This window comes from Manis javanica, chromosome 2 (assembly GCF_040802235.1).
Source record: "Manis javanica isolate MJ-LG chromosome 2, MJ_LKY, whole genome shotgun sequence".
In the NCBI taxonomy this organism is placed as follows: Eukaryota; Metazoa; Chordata; class Mammalia; order Pholidota; family Manidae; genus Manis; species Manis javanica.
This window is the reverse complement of record NC_133157.1, coordinates 165,596,456-165,608,486: the sequence shown is the minus strand read 5'-3', so window position 1 is coordinate 165,608,486 and position 12,031 is coordinate 165,596,456. Positions and strand designations below refer to the sequence as shown.

The 12,031-nt window shown below is 33.1% G+C and overlaps 1 protein-coding gene and 1 long non-coding RNA gene across 8 annotated transcripts in view; one reads left to right on the top strand and one right to left on the bottom strand.

Moving 5' to 3' along the window:
* LOC118968293 (uncharacterized) overlaps positions 1–10,126 on the bottom strand; it is a 72,013-nt gene extending 61,887 nt beyond the window's left edge. The window contains exon 1 of the long non-coding RNA XR_005055892.2: positions 9,776–10,126. This is a non-coding gene — a long non-coding RNA (uncharacterized lncRNA). The remainder of the gene's footprint in view (positions 1–9,775) is intronic.
* IL7 (interleukin 7) overlaps positions 1–12,031 on the top strand; it is a 39,762-nt gene that overhangs the window by 21,743 nt on the left and 5,988 nt on the right. For all 7 annotated transcript variants that reach the window (XR_012128284.1, XR_001853544.3, XR_001853542.3 and 4 more), the window contains exons 3-4: positions 9,015–9,095; positions 10,141–10,269. Coding sequence is in view for 4 of the 7 variants with exons in the window: in XM_073229744.1 (XP_073085845.1) it covers positions 9,015–9,095; positions 10,141–10,269 (210 nt within the window). In the remaining 3 variants the exon portion in view is untranslated. The remainder of the gene's footprint in view (positions 1–9,014; positions 9,096–10,140; positions 10,270–12,031) is intronic.

The following is a 12,031-nucleotide window of genomic DNA, read 5'->3' as shown; positions in this document are numbered from 1 at the left end:
ATATCGCCCAATAACATTCCTACACACCCAGAGTAGAATATGCATTACTTTTTTGATCTTTAGCACTATACCAGTTACAGGTGGATATGCTGCCAGGTTTCAATAATTATTCAGTGTCCATATTTGACATTAATATTTAGGGAAATCTGCCAATTGCTGAATCATACAATTCCTCGAGCATCATTTACGTAACCACACTTTGATTAACACAAATGAGTAAAACACTTAGTTATGTATCCAGGGTGGGTTGGTAATGTTGGAATGTACCCCATGAATAGAAAGTATATATTCATCTCCAGAAAAAGGCATCCAATGTATGTACAATTTTATGCAAGACAGATAATGAGTTTAACAACTAAGACTGATTCAGTACTTTTATGGTATTCCCTTTGTTCTGTATTCATACCACTGTAAGTATTTCTAATGAATTTTGCTGATTGATTTTTCTTAAATTGAGCCTCATCAAAGAAATTCTATAAAGGTATTTCCATAAGGGGAAACTCACAATCACAGGTTTTCTTTCCCTAACATTTTTGTATAAAACATACTTTTGGCGCACTTTCATGATATTATTTTGAAATGCCATATTTTATAATACAGTCATTTATATGATATTTTTAGATGGGTGTTCTTTGCTTTTATTCCTGGTGTGTTCTCTTCAATGAATGACCATCCATATTAATTTTTAAAGCATTTAACATTCTACTGCTCCTATTGTTTATGTACTATGGCATCATCAATGTAAACCATGCTGTTTTATTAGTGTAAGTTAAATGAGAAGCAAAGTGACAATAAATTCCATTAGAACTGCTTTACTTGGGCTACTTTTGGTCATAGGAAGGACAGGAATTAACATAATAACACTTTGGTAGCCTTAGAACTTTGATTAAATAACCTGCATTTGTTAATTAATAGTACTATATAATTCACCTTAGAATTTCAGCATAAAATTTAGTAGGAAACACATTTTGGCTACTAAATCACTCTATTAAAGATCTCCTATTTCTTGAATGTCAGAGCTTAATTAATACATATTCATCATCATAACACAGATTAAATACTAAAGACAAAAAATTTCAGCTACTCTTTTTCCTCACTTTGTTAACTTAGCAAAAACAAAGTTGGCCAGTAGATGAAGGGAAGACAAGGAACACAGGGTTTGATAAAGTTGTGCCATCTTACTCTTAGTATACACTTGCTATCTGTCATCTTCTCAGAACCTGTCCACTGAAGATGAATTCTCAGGAATAGAGAAATCCAAAATATTAGACAGGGCAAACATAGTGAGTGAACAAATATTTGTATGTATTCTGCATGTGTTTTTCTTTCTCCTACATGTTTGGTAAAAAAAATGTAGAAAAATTATAAGTTTGGGGTGGAATTTATCATGTGTTGTACAGTAACTATTCCGAACTAAAAAATATGTGTTTGCCTAATAAGATACCTCCAAATTGGGGTCAGTTCCCTTTTTCAGCTGGATTTATTATGGGTATACATTTCCAGTGAGAGAATTTTTAAAAACAGCCTTCTGATTCTTCTGTATCTCTCACAGTATTTATATTTACCTCTCCACACTGTATTTCTCCCATAATGTACATCTACCCATGACCTAATTTGCTTCTCCAGGCAACACAGATTAGCACTCAGCAACGTAGTATGAGTAACTTCCCCAACACATACTAATCATCATAATGTAGAGCTGGAATCAAGCCATAAACCTGCCCAGCAACTTTCCATGGATTAACCATCATTGTCTACCAAATGCAGGATGACACCCTATTTGGGCATTTGGGAAGTATGATCTATTCTCAGGCTCATTTCTAGCCTGATCACCACTCTACATAACCCACTACACACCCTGCACCACAGCCAAACTATACTACTTACTATGGCCCAGGAAAGCCCTACATTTTTGTACCACAGTTCCTTGGCTGTGTGTTTTCTCTCATTCTGGAATCTCCTACTACCCCTTCTCCCCAAATATTCGCATACTCAAATTCAAGTACCCTTTAATATCAAACTCAGGTTATACTTCATTCACAAGACCAGTCAAAAGTAATCTTTCTTTTATAGCATTTCATTTTGACTACTATTAAGGCAATTGGCACTCTATATTTTATGCATAAACTATATAAATGGACATCAAATAAATGTTTTTTAAGTAGACATATAAATCAATTAAAAAGCAAACAAAAAAGACTATAAGCTGTCTCATGTAGACAAAGTTCAGGATTGAGAAAATAATGTATTTTCTTGATTTTTGGCTAGAACTAATATTCTCAATTCTTCTATTAAGCTTTGTTTATTGATAATTTATCAAGTTAATATTACTTAGATGGCAAACTTGGTGAAGTAGAAAGAGCACGAGCTTTGTAACTGGGTAGCCTATTTGTTTGCTCAATTTACCTATCGTTAGTTTTTCCATTTAGTCTATATGTGAATCTACTTTGTCTGGGATTGTAGGGAATAACAGTGGTGGTGATTATTGTATTGGATATTGTTTGTACTATCAGTCATTCTAGGAAGAGGACATTCCTGGGATAGGAAATGTGACAGATTTTTTTTATTTTATTTTTTTACAGGAGGTGGAGGAACTCCCTCCTATCTTTGGGGCTGGAAGTGAATTGCTAAAAATCTCAGTTAAGAGAGGACTAGAGCTGTTGTAATGCTAAAGGTGAACTTTCCCTGATCATGTGAAGGTAGGGCAGGCATAAGCCGCATATTTTCACTGTAGATGTAGCTGCATCAAAGGGGGGTGCTGTTTTTTGAGCAATCTGAATCCGGAGTATCAGTTATGAAATTCTCTGGGTTGAGGAAGGTATATTAGTTAAGTATGCTTTCACTTACAAATGGCAGAAAACTGAGCATTGATTCATACAAGTAAGAAGCCTAGCAGTTGAGTGCTTTCAATTGTTACTTGGAGCTGTTAGTTTCAGGTATATCTTATAGTGATTCAATATTTTCATACATTATGAAATGATTCCCACAATAAATTTAGTTGCTGCCCATCATCATACAAAGTTATTATAATGTTATTAACTATATTTCCTATGTTGTGCACTACATCTCCATGATTATTTTATATCTGGAAGTTTGTACCTCTGAATTCCCTTCCCCTACTTTGCCCACACCCCAAGATCTCCCCACTCTGACAATTAACAGTTTGTTTCCTGAATCTGTGACTCTGTTTCTGTTTCATTCTTTGTATTCTTGATTCCATATATAAGTGAAATCAGGAATTATTTGTCTTTTTTGGTCTGACTTATTTCACTTAGCATAAAATCCTTGAAGTCTATTTATGTTGCAGCAAATGGCAAGATTTCATTCACTTTTTATGGCTGAGTAATATTCCATGGTATTTATGTACCACATCTTCTTTATCAATTCATCGATCAGCTCTATTTCTTTATAATTCTTTTCACTCTCTACTTCTCCATGAAGCATTCAGCTTCACACTGTGGTTTGCCCATAGCAACCAGAGTTTCTTGCTTCTTTTATATCTAGGAGAATGATCATTCTTTTGTCTATAACTGATTAACCGAGGTCTCACCTATACTCTGATTGGATTACAGTCCTTATTCTAGAAGAATACCAAGGCCCTTATTGAGGTCATTTGAGCCAATTATTCTGTTAAGGGAGCTGGAATAACCCTTATTGACTTAGTGTCTTAAGTCTTAGACTAATTAAAATCCAACCAGAGGTAGGAGTGAGATTGAACATAAAAAAACACTACATGAATACTAACTCATAAAGAAGGGAAGGGACACATAAAATGTGGAAAGAAAATCACAATGTCCATTATAATAGGGGTGTTTGGCATTCTAACAGCTAGGAAAATGCTTTTGGCATAATAATGGCTATGATCCCTCTGTAAAACTGGAGTGAAAACATTAGTGGTTGTCACTGCAGAAACAGGTTTACCCCAAAAAATGTTGATTCCATGAACATCATCATCTCCAGATACAGCTCTTGACAGCAAGTTGAGGAGACCAAAGGGAAGAACTTGAGGTGTTTATTACAGAGCAAACATTAAATAATACCATGGGGAATTTCAGAAATAACATGGAACTTTGAGAGGAGCTCATCAGGTAGGAAGTTAAAGGCATATGTTATAATAATGTATGTGTAAACAAGAATGACTTTATGCTGTAATCATTACATGGACATCCATGTAAAGGTCTCCCCAAAAGAAAAGGCAAAGACATTATATAACTATACATATTACCTTCCATCTTTCTTTCTGTCTCTTTTACATACACATATGCATACATACATATGCTATACATACCTATTAGCCTGTGTATGTGGGCATACCCACAGTTAAGAGAAGGTAACTGATACCATAGACAGAGACCAGAGAGTTAATCTATGAGTAATAAATGATTCTGAAGGAAAAATAACAAATGAAATAGAAGCAAAAATTCCAGAATTGAAGAAAGATCTATTTTTGCATTAAAAAAATCAAGTCTATTGATTATGTCAACAATATTAGCAAGAGACAAACACTAGGATATATCGAGGAGAAATTTTTCAAGCATCCTTCCTGGAAGAATAGGGAGGAAGGTTTCTGATAAAGGAAAATAGAAAGAAAAAGAATAGGCTATACTACAACTTTTCACTCATTTTTTACCTCCAGTTGACCCGTCTCTACTGAGATTTGTGATAAAAAGTACATGAATCCACAATCTCACATCTAGGCAAATTTTAATCAATGTGCCATGGAAAATAAAGATACACAGAGCTCAGTAAGGAAAACTTCCTTATCTAAAACAAAAGTTGACTCTAAGATTAGTCCAGCTGAACAAGATATTAATACATATCAATAATAGAGAAATGGTGATATAAAATGACTACTATTAAATATTGAACTGTTTTGTGATATCAGGATATCACAATATTTTAGAGTTTAAATAATTCATATTTATTGTCAGATAATCCCTACTGTTTGTTTATGTTCCTTTTCATTTGTTTTGTAATTTTGGTACATAAAAGACCATTCTTTTGAAAGTGCTTTACAAAATTAAAATTATATTCTCTCAGTATAAATAGTAAACTTACCTATTATTGTGACAAGAAAAGGGATTTATCTTTTTTACTCTCTCTCAATCCTTCTGTAACCACATGCTTTGTACATTATAGTTTTTAGATGAAACATGTTATTGCTGTGTTTCTATAATTATCCTGATATCACAAAACAGTTCCTGCTTTGTTTTGCTTTCTCAGCTACGCACCTGCTTCCCCTTGCTCTCATCTTTCTGGCAGCACACTATTCAGTGTTCCCTTCCACTTAAATGCAGCCATAGCTGCTGTTGTCTACATCTTGAACCTCCTTTATTTCCTCTTTCTCTAGTGTACTCATGTGTCAGAACTCAGTTAAAGTGTTCATATCTCAGGGAAGTCTTCACTGAGAAGGTAATATCCTACTTGTATGGGCTTTCATGGTAGCATATACTTTTTATTCATAACAAATATCAGGTTGGAATTTGTTTGTGGCTACTGGGCTGATCTTTGTACAACCAGACAGTACATTTCTTGAAGGAAGGAACTTTATGTGATTTTGATCAGAGTTCTATCTCCATTACCGTGTGGCACATGGTAGATGCTTAACAATTATTTGATTGAAGAATAAATGAATGACTTTTCATTTAAACTAGGAATCAACTACCAGTTCATGCTATAATCTGCTAAACTACCTGACAACTGGTAAAATTTGTTCCAATTGAAATAGGATTTCAAGTACAATATAAACCTTTTCAAATTTCATACAAGGTACAGGTTTCACTAAAAACACATATCAATTTTAAAAGGTCCTCCAAATGAATCTTTATATAGTACAAAGCTTTGGGCCATGGATGGGTTATGATAGTGATAAACAGAAATTAAGAATATTTCTGTCAGGAGCAGGCTAACTTTCAAAGAAAGTCTTTTCTATGTCAAAACTCCAATCTTTAAAACCATCCCTACAAAATGAATAGATGGATAGAAAATAACAATCAGTTATGTAGCTGCCGACCAGAATAATTTATCACCAGTAAATAGATATTAGTTCACTTAGAGCACTTTTGACAATTAAGATTCCCTGTGAGATATTCTGGTCATCTTTCCTGAAGGGAAAAAAATAAAAAAAATTAAGAGGAAAATATCTCTTCCTGACAGAATATGGCCATAGGATAAGAATGTGTTCTGAGGCAGCATGCTTGAAATGAACGTGCTGGCTGCACCAGTCCATTTCTTTTGCCCCTTCCCACCTTATTTTTGGACAAAGAAGTTGATGAAGATGCAGGAAGAGACTGGACCCATCTGGCCACAAGCCAAGGAACACCAAGGAATGCTGGTAGCTTACAGAATAGAAAGGCACACAGTGGATTCTCCCCTAGAGTGTCTGGGTAACACTTTCGTTTTGGACTTTCGGACTCCAGAACTGTGAGAGAATAAAATTTTGTTGTTTCGAGCTGCCAAGTTTTTGGTAATTTGTTACAGCAATCCTAGGAAACTAATATATCCGCTCATGGGATAGAGGGAGGAGTTGGATATTGGCTAAACAACAATCTAATGCACTTTAGCATCTCTTCAAAAATAACCAGAAAATCAAAATGGAAACACCATGCATTGATACCACCAAAATCAATAAATGAATGAACACATAAGTAAGCAAATGAATACATAAAGAACAAAAATGAAGTATTCAGATGAAAGAATAATTATCCAAGAAAGCAAATAAAAAATGTCAAAATTTTTCTTAACACTTCCCAAGGAACCGAAGTAAAAAGAGCTAAAAGTCATACAATATCAGAGAATAGATAACAGGAAAAATGAAAGCAATCTCTTTGGTTTTAGGGAAAAATGTAGACTAAAATAAAAAGCAGAAATGAGTGACCCATTAGAACAGGCATATGGAAGATAGTGGAGAAAAACACAGAAAATGAACATTTTAAATATCAAAGATAAATATATATAAAAGGAAGAGTGAGATAGGAAATTTATTGTATATAGAACTAGTATTTCTGAAGAAGACACTTACAAATGCAATAGAAAAAAATTCTAAGAAAACTACACTGAAATGAAAGACATAATTCTATAAATCAAAAGTACATTATGTATTTTAGGAACTACTTATATAATAATGTCATTTTTATACTGGAAAATACTTCAGACCAATGTGATGTTTGATTTTTTTGTGATTTTCATGATAAATGTGAAGAAATCTTCAAATATGTCAAGATGCCTGTTAGCAGCTCTCATTGGTAAATGATTTTGCTATTTTTGTTAAATCAAGAAATAGATGTATAAGATTCTTTTCAACTTCATGATTCTATAAATCTTAGTCTCAGCCATCATTCTTGTAGGGCTTGCATGAAAATTTCAGAAGGCAACTGTAATTGGCACTCATGTACACGTACATTAAATGTACTCATAAAATGCACTGAACTTCTCTGTAATAACTGTAACCTCTATTATAACATTACCTTTCTGCATGTTATACATACATAAAACAACATGTAACTACATATAAATTAGTCTTGTTAAATACCTTGAGCAATGATTTAACCAATACAACTTCTCAAATACATGCTATGCAATTTGTAAAAATGCTCCAACTGGGTACTAATCCTGTCATTTATTTACATATAATATTTTTGGCAAATTGGAAAATATCATACTGAATAACTGCACATTTATCTGTCTTCTTTTTTTGAATGATGGCAGGCAAAAAATGAAATGCTCTATGTTTTATCAAAGAGAAATGAAGTGTATGTATAATTTATTATTATTTTGGGAGTTAAATGGAAGTTAATAGGAAAAAGGTTTAATAGGCAAATATTAATCCTCTACTACCTTTTCAGGAATGTGTAAAAGGGCAACATGAGGATAGCTACAGAAAATTTATCTATTTGACCGGGATGGTTGGCACTAACAGTTTTCCAAAGATAAGAGGTGATATAAAAGTGTCCCAGGGATGCACCATCTGTCCTTTCTAGCAAATGGCACAGGAAACTGGGACTGTTTCTTAATTTTTTTCCCCCGTAAAGTTTTGCGGAGGACCTTGCACATCGGACTGTAGTAAGTTTTGAATGGTTAAAGAAATTAATATGTGGTCAGATACTAATTCCTGCAGGTAAAGCAGGTAGTAGATATATGTAAAGTCAGGATAAATCCAAAGACCATTTATGGTTTTGACAGGTAACAAACCTAATACATTTTTCTGAGAGGAAGATGAAGACTAGAGGCTCATGACTTAATCTTGCCTCTTAATCCACTTCTTGTTTCTTTGGTGATAATATATAGGTTAAGATTGCTTGTCCTTCTAGAACCTCTGATAGCATGAAATTGCTAGTTTGTGGGAAAGAACTAGTTCAATCTTGTGCCTAAGAGAAATCTGAATCCTTAGGAAGTTCTAATGTGTCAATGAAATTCTTGATTCAGGTGATCCCTACCTTCTAATACTACATTCCTTAGAAATGAAAAGTGAATATGTACCAGTCTGCCTTCCCACTCCTGCATGATACACACATATTTAACCTCAGTGAAATTCTACCTCAAAGTCCCAAAGCGGATTGTTTAAAAATGCTGTAGAATGAATTCCAACTTTATTTTCACCGTCAAGATTGTCTCTTCATTCTAATGTAAATTTCTTTTGTTGCTCTTTGATAGTGGTAGGGAATTGGACCAAAAACTTCTTAACTGTATGTCAACTTCATGGTTCACTTTGTCTATATAGTATAACTTCTAAAGCAGGTATTTTTATTTCTCAAAATAAACCAGATTCTCTCAGTGATTTCTGGGATTAAATTGTGGAGTCTGCGGGGAGCTCTAAATATGTGAGGGTTTGTATATATACCTGCTTATTCTTCAACTATGGAAAATTATTTTCATGCCTTGTCAACTCAGTCAACCTACAATTAGTTTAAAATGCACATATACATACCAAATATTATAACATTGTTATTTTTATAAGTACTACATGTTAGAAAAGTCCCCAGTTTAACCAAATTATTTTATATTATTTATTACAGGACAGCATGATAAAAACTCATAGCAATTGCCTGAATAACGAATCTAGCTTTTTTAAAAGACATGCATGTGATGATAATAAGGTAATGATAATTATTATTTGGAATTTATATATAAAGCTTGATTTCATAGAAGCTTGTTTTTTGTATCTCTCTTAGATAATTATGTTGATGATGTTAGTAACATTCTTTGGTTCTAACCAATTTCCACTGATCCTGACTTTTATTATGGTCTACTCTTATTTTATAAATAGCCCTATGCTTATTTAATATTCTTTTCTTTTTTAGCATTAAATTTTTCACTTTGAAAATACTAGAAGAATTGAATTCAAAGACGCATATCTCTTACTTCTGAAATTTTTATGCAGGAAAATGTCGGAGTGATTGGTTGTATGCACACAATTATAAGTCATGGTCATAATTTATTTGTAGGCATTCTGACATTTTTTCTTAATCGGATTTTCTTCAAACAACAACTACCTCTGGTTGGTGTAATATTACAATTTACAAAACTTGTAACAAAAGTTTGTGTCATTTCTTTCTACAGAAACTAGTGAACTATTCAGTCGTCCTTTAAAACTCACAATAGCTGAGTTAAATTTACCATATCTCATAATATATCCATAAATTATTTTTATGCTAATTTCTTACTTTAAATATCTGAAAAACTTGTCTTCGGTGAATTTGGCCCTTTATTTATTGCCAGCTATTTATCCGTAGCTCAAAAGGTGCAAAAATAGTAACAGTAAGAAAACCACACATACCTTATTGCTGCTTCCAGCACCCCTCTCCTTTGGTTACCTAATTTTTAAATTGAATAATCTTATGACATGGTTACCCATAAGCATTAAGACCACACACACACACATATATATATGTACACAGAGAAAAGAGACTTTAAACATTCAGATAATCATTAAACCAAGTTCTAGGCACTTCAGGCTGTTACGTAACAGCTAAACAGTTTCAGTCTAGTTACTGGTCAGTCATGTGATTAACTGGAATACAATCTGGGTTGGAGGTGTGGCATTATTGGGTAATACAGTCTGGCTTTAGGCTCCTTAAGAAAGCTTATCATTTCTTAATATTTTATTTGAACCACAGCCCTTCTGATTTTTTTCTGTAATAGGAAGCTACATTTTTATATCATGCTGCTCGCAAGTTGAAGCAATTTAAAATGAATGCCAGTGAGGATTTCGATATCCACTTATCACGAGTTTCACAGGGCACATTAAAACTGTTGAACTGCTCGAACAAGGTAAGTTGTTTACTTTGAACAGAAATATAAACACTCCCACGTTAGGATGCTATCATTTGCTGATGATCATATCCAGTATCACAGAATTCCAAGTGCTTATTATAACTTAAAGTAAAATACATTTACTCAACTTAGAAAGTATCTATTTCTCTCTTGGCTAGGGAAGTAAATAGTGTATGGAAGGGGAGGAAAAATAAATGAATGCATATGTAATGCTACAGTAATTTGAAGGAGGCTAATGTAATAAGTTGGGTGGCAAGTGGCAAATTTTTATCTATATACTTACTAATAATTTTAATCCATATATGTACACATTTATAAGAACTCAGCCAATAAAACAGGCAATCAAATATTTAACAAATATTGTTATATTTTAGAACTGGGCATATATATGTTCCACAATTTTCTATTTGTTTGCTTCAGTCATTTTGGTAAGTGTAGAGCTTTGTTTTTCCTACTTCTCTGCTAGCAGTTATGAAATATAAACAACAAAACAAGATTTGGAAGACATTACCTTGAGACTAGACAACAGTTTCTTTATCTGAAAAATGGAAAAAAATATAATCTCTACATTACAGAATGTTGAGAGGGTTAAATGCCATAATTCATGTAAAGTACTAAAAAGTTTTTGATAAATGTTATATTATTATTATTATTACTATTTATCCCTCCTTCAGGAATTTTACCAGCTGGTATACAAAGGCAGTAGTTTTCTTATGATGTTTTTAAAAGATAATATTAATACTTTTATGATAGAAAAAGTGTTGGGTTTTTATTTCTTAATACAGTAGTTGTCCATAGGAGGTAAAATGATAAGATTATCTTTGAGCCCTATTCACAGTGATGAAAATAAAGATGATGTAAGTCAGATCACTTCATTTATCATTACACTATCTGTTGATACAATCCAGTCTCTTTTGGTGTGCGGAGTTTACGGACCTTACTTCCAATTTTGTCCCTTTACTTATATTAGTCCTTTATATGGAATTCCTACTGTTCTCTTTTCTATAATCTGATCTATCCTGTTGTGTGCATCCTTAAAGGCCAAGCTCAAGAATAATGAAGACTTTATGTTCTAGCCTTCCAGCTCTTAATCTGTTTTTGTAGTGATTTCAAAGTACTGTCAAGTACAGGAATGGCAGATAGGTTTCATGTTGTTTATACATCTAGTTGCTTAGTAGTGACTACTGGAAACACGATGTTGAACTTCAAGTCAGGGCTCAACGGAAAAGTCTGCAGATCAAGCTAGTGATATATCCTCATGGCCTGGGAAGGGGATAAGGGCTATAAATATGTTACACATTCACAATTCCTTTTTTTGTGTGTTTAGCTTTGAATGGATCACCATGTTCCAAAATCAACTAATTGTAGAGAAAGAAAACACACAAATAATTTAAATCTTGACATTAAATAAAATTATGTTACAAAATGAACTAATCTAATAGTATACTTTTTACCTGAAATGATAGGCAACATGTTAAAGATGGTTAATTAAATTGAACTTTCTTCATGTGGAAGGCATGTTACAAGCTTTTACTGTTGTTTATTTCATTTTGCTTCTGATGGGTAAGCATAATAAAAATGTATGGTCACCCCCCATCATGGTAAAATAGGTGACAGGGATAAAGAGGCACAAAATTCAAATTATGAAATAATTTAGTCACAGAAATGGAAATACAGCATAAGGAATATAGCTTATAATATCATAATATCTTTGTGTGGTGACAGATGGTAACTAACTTATCATGGTAAGCATTTAATA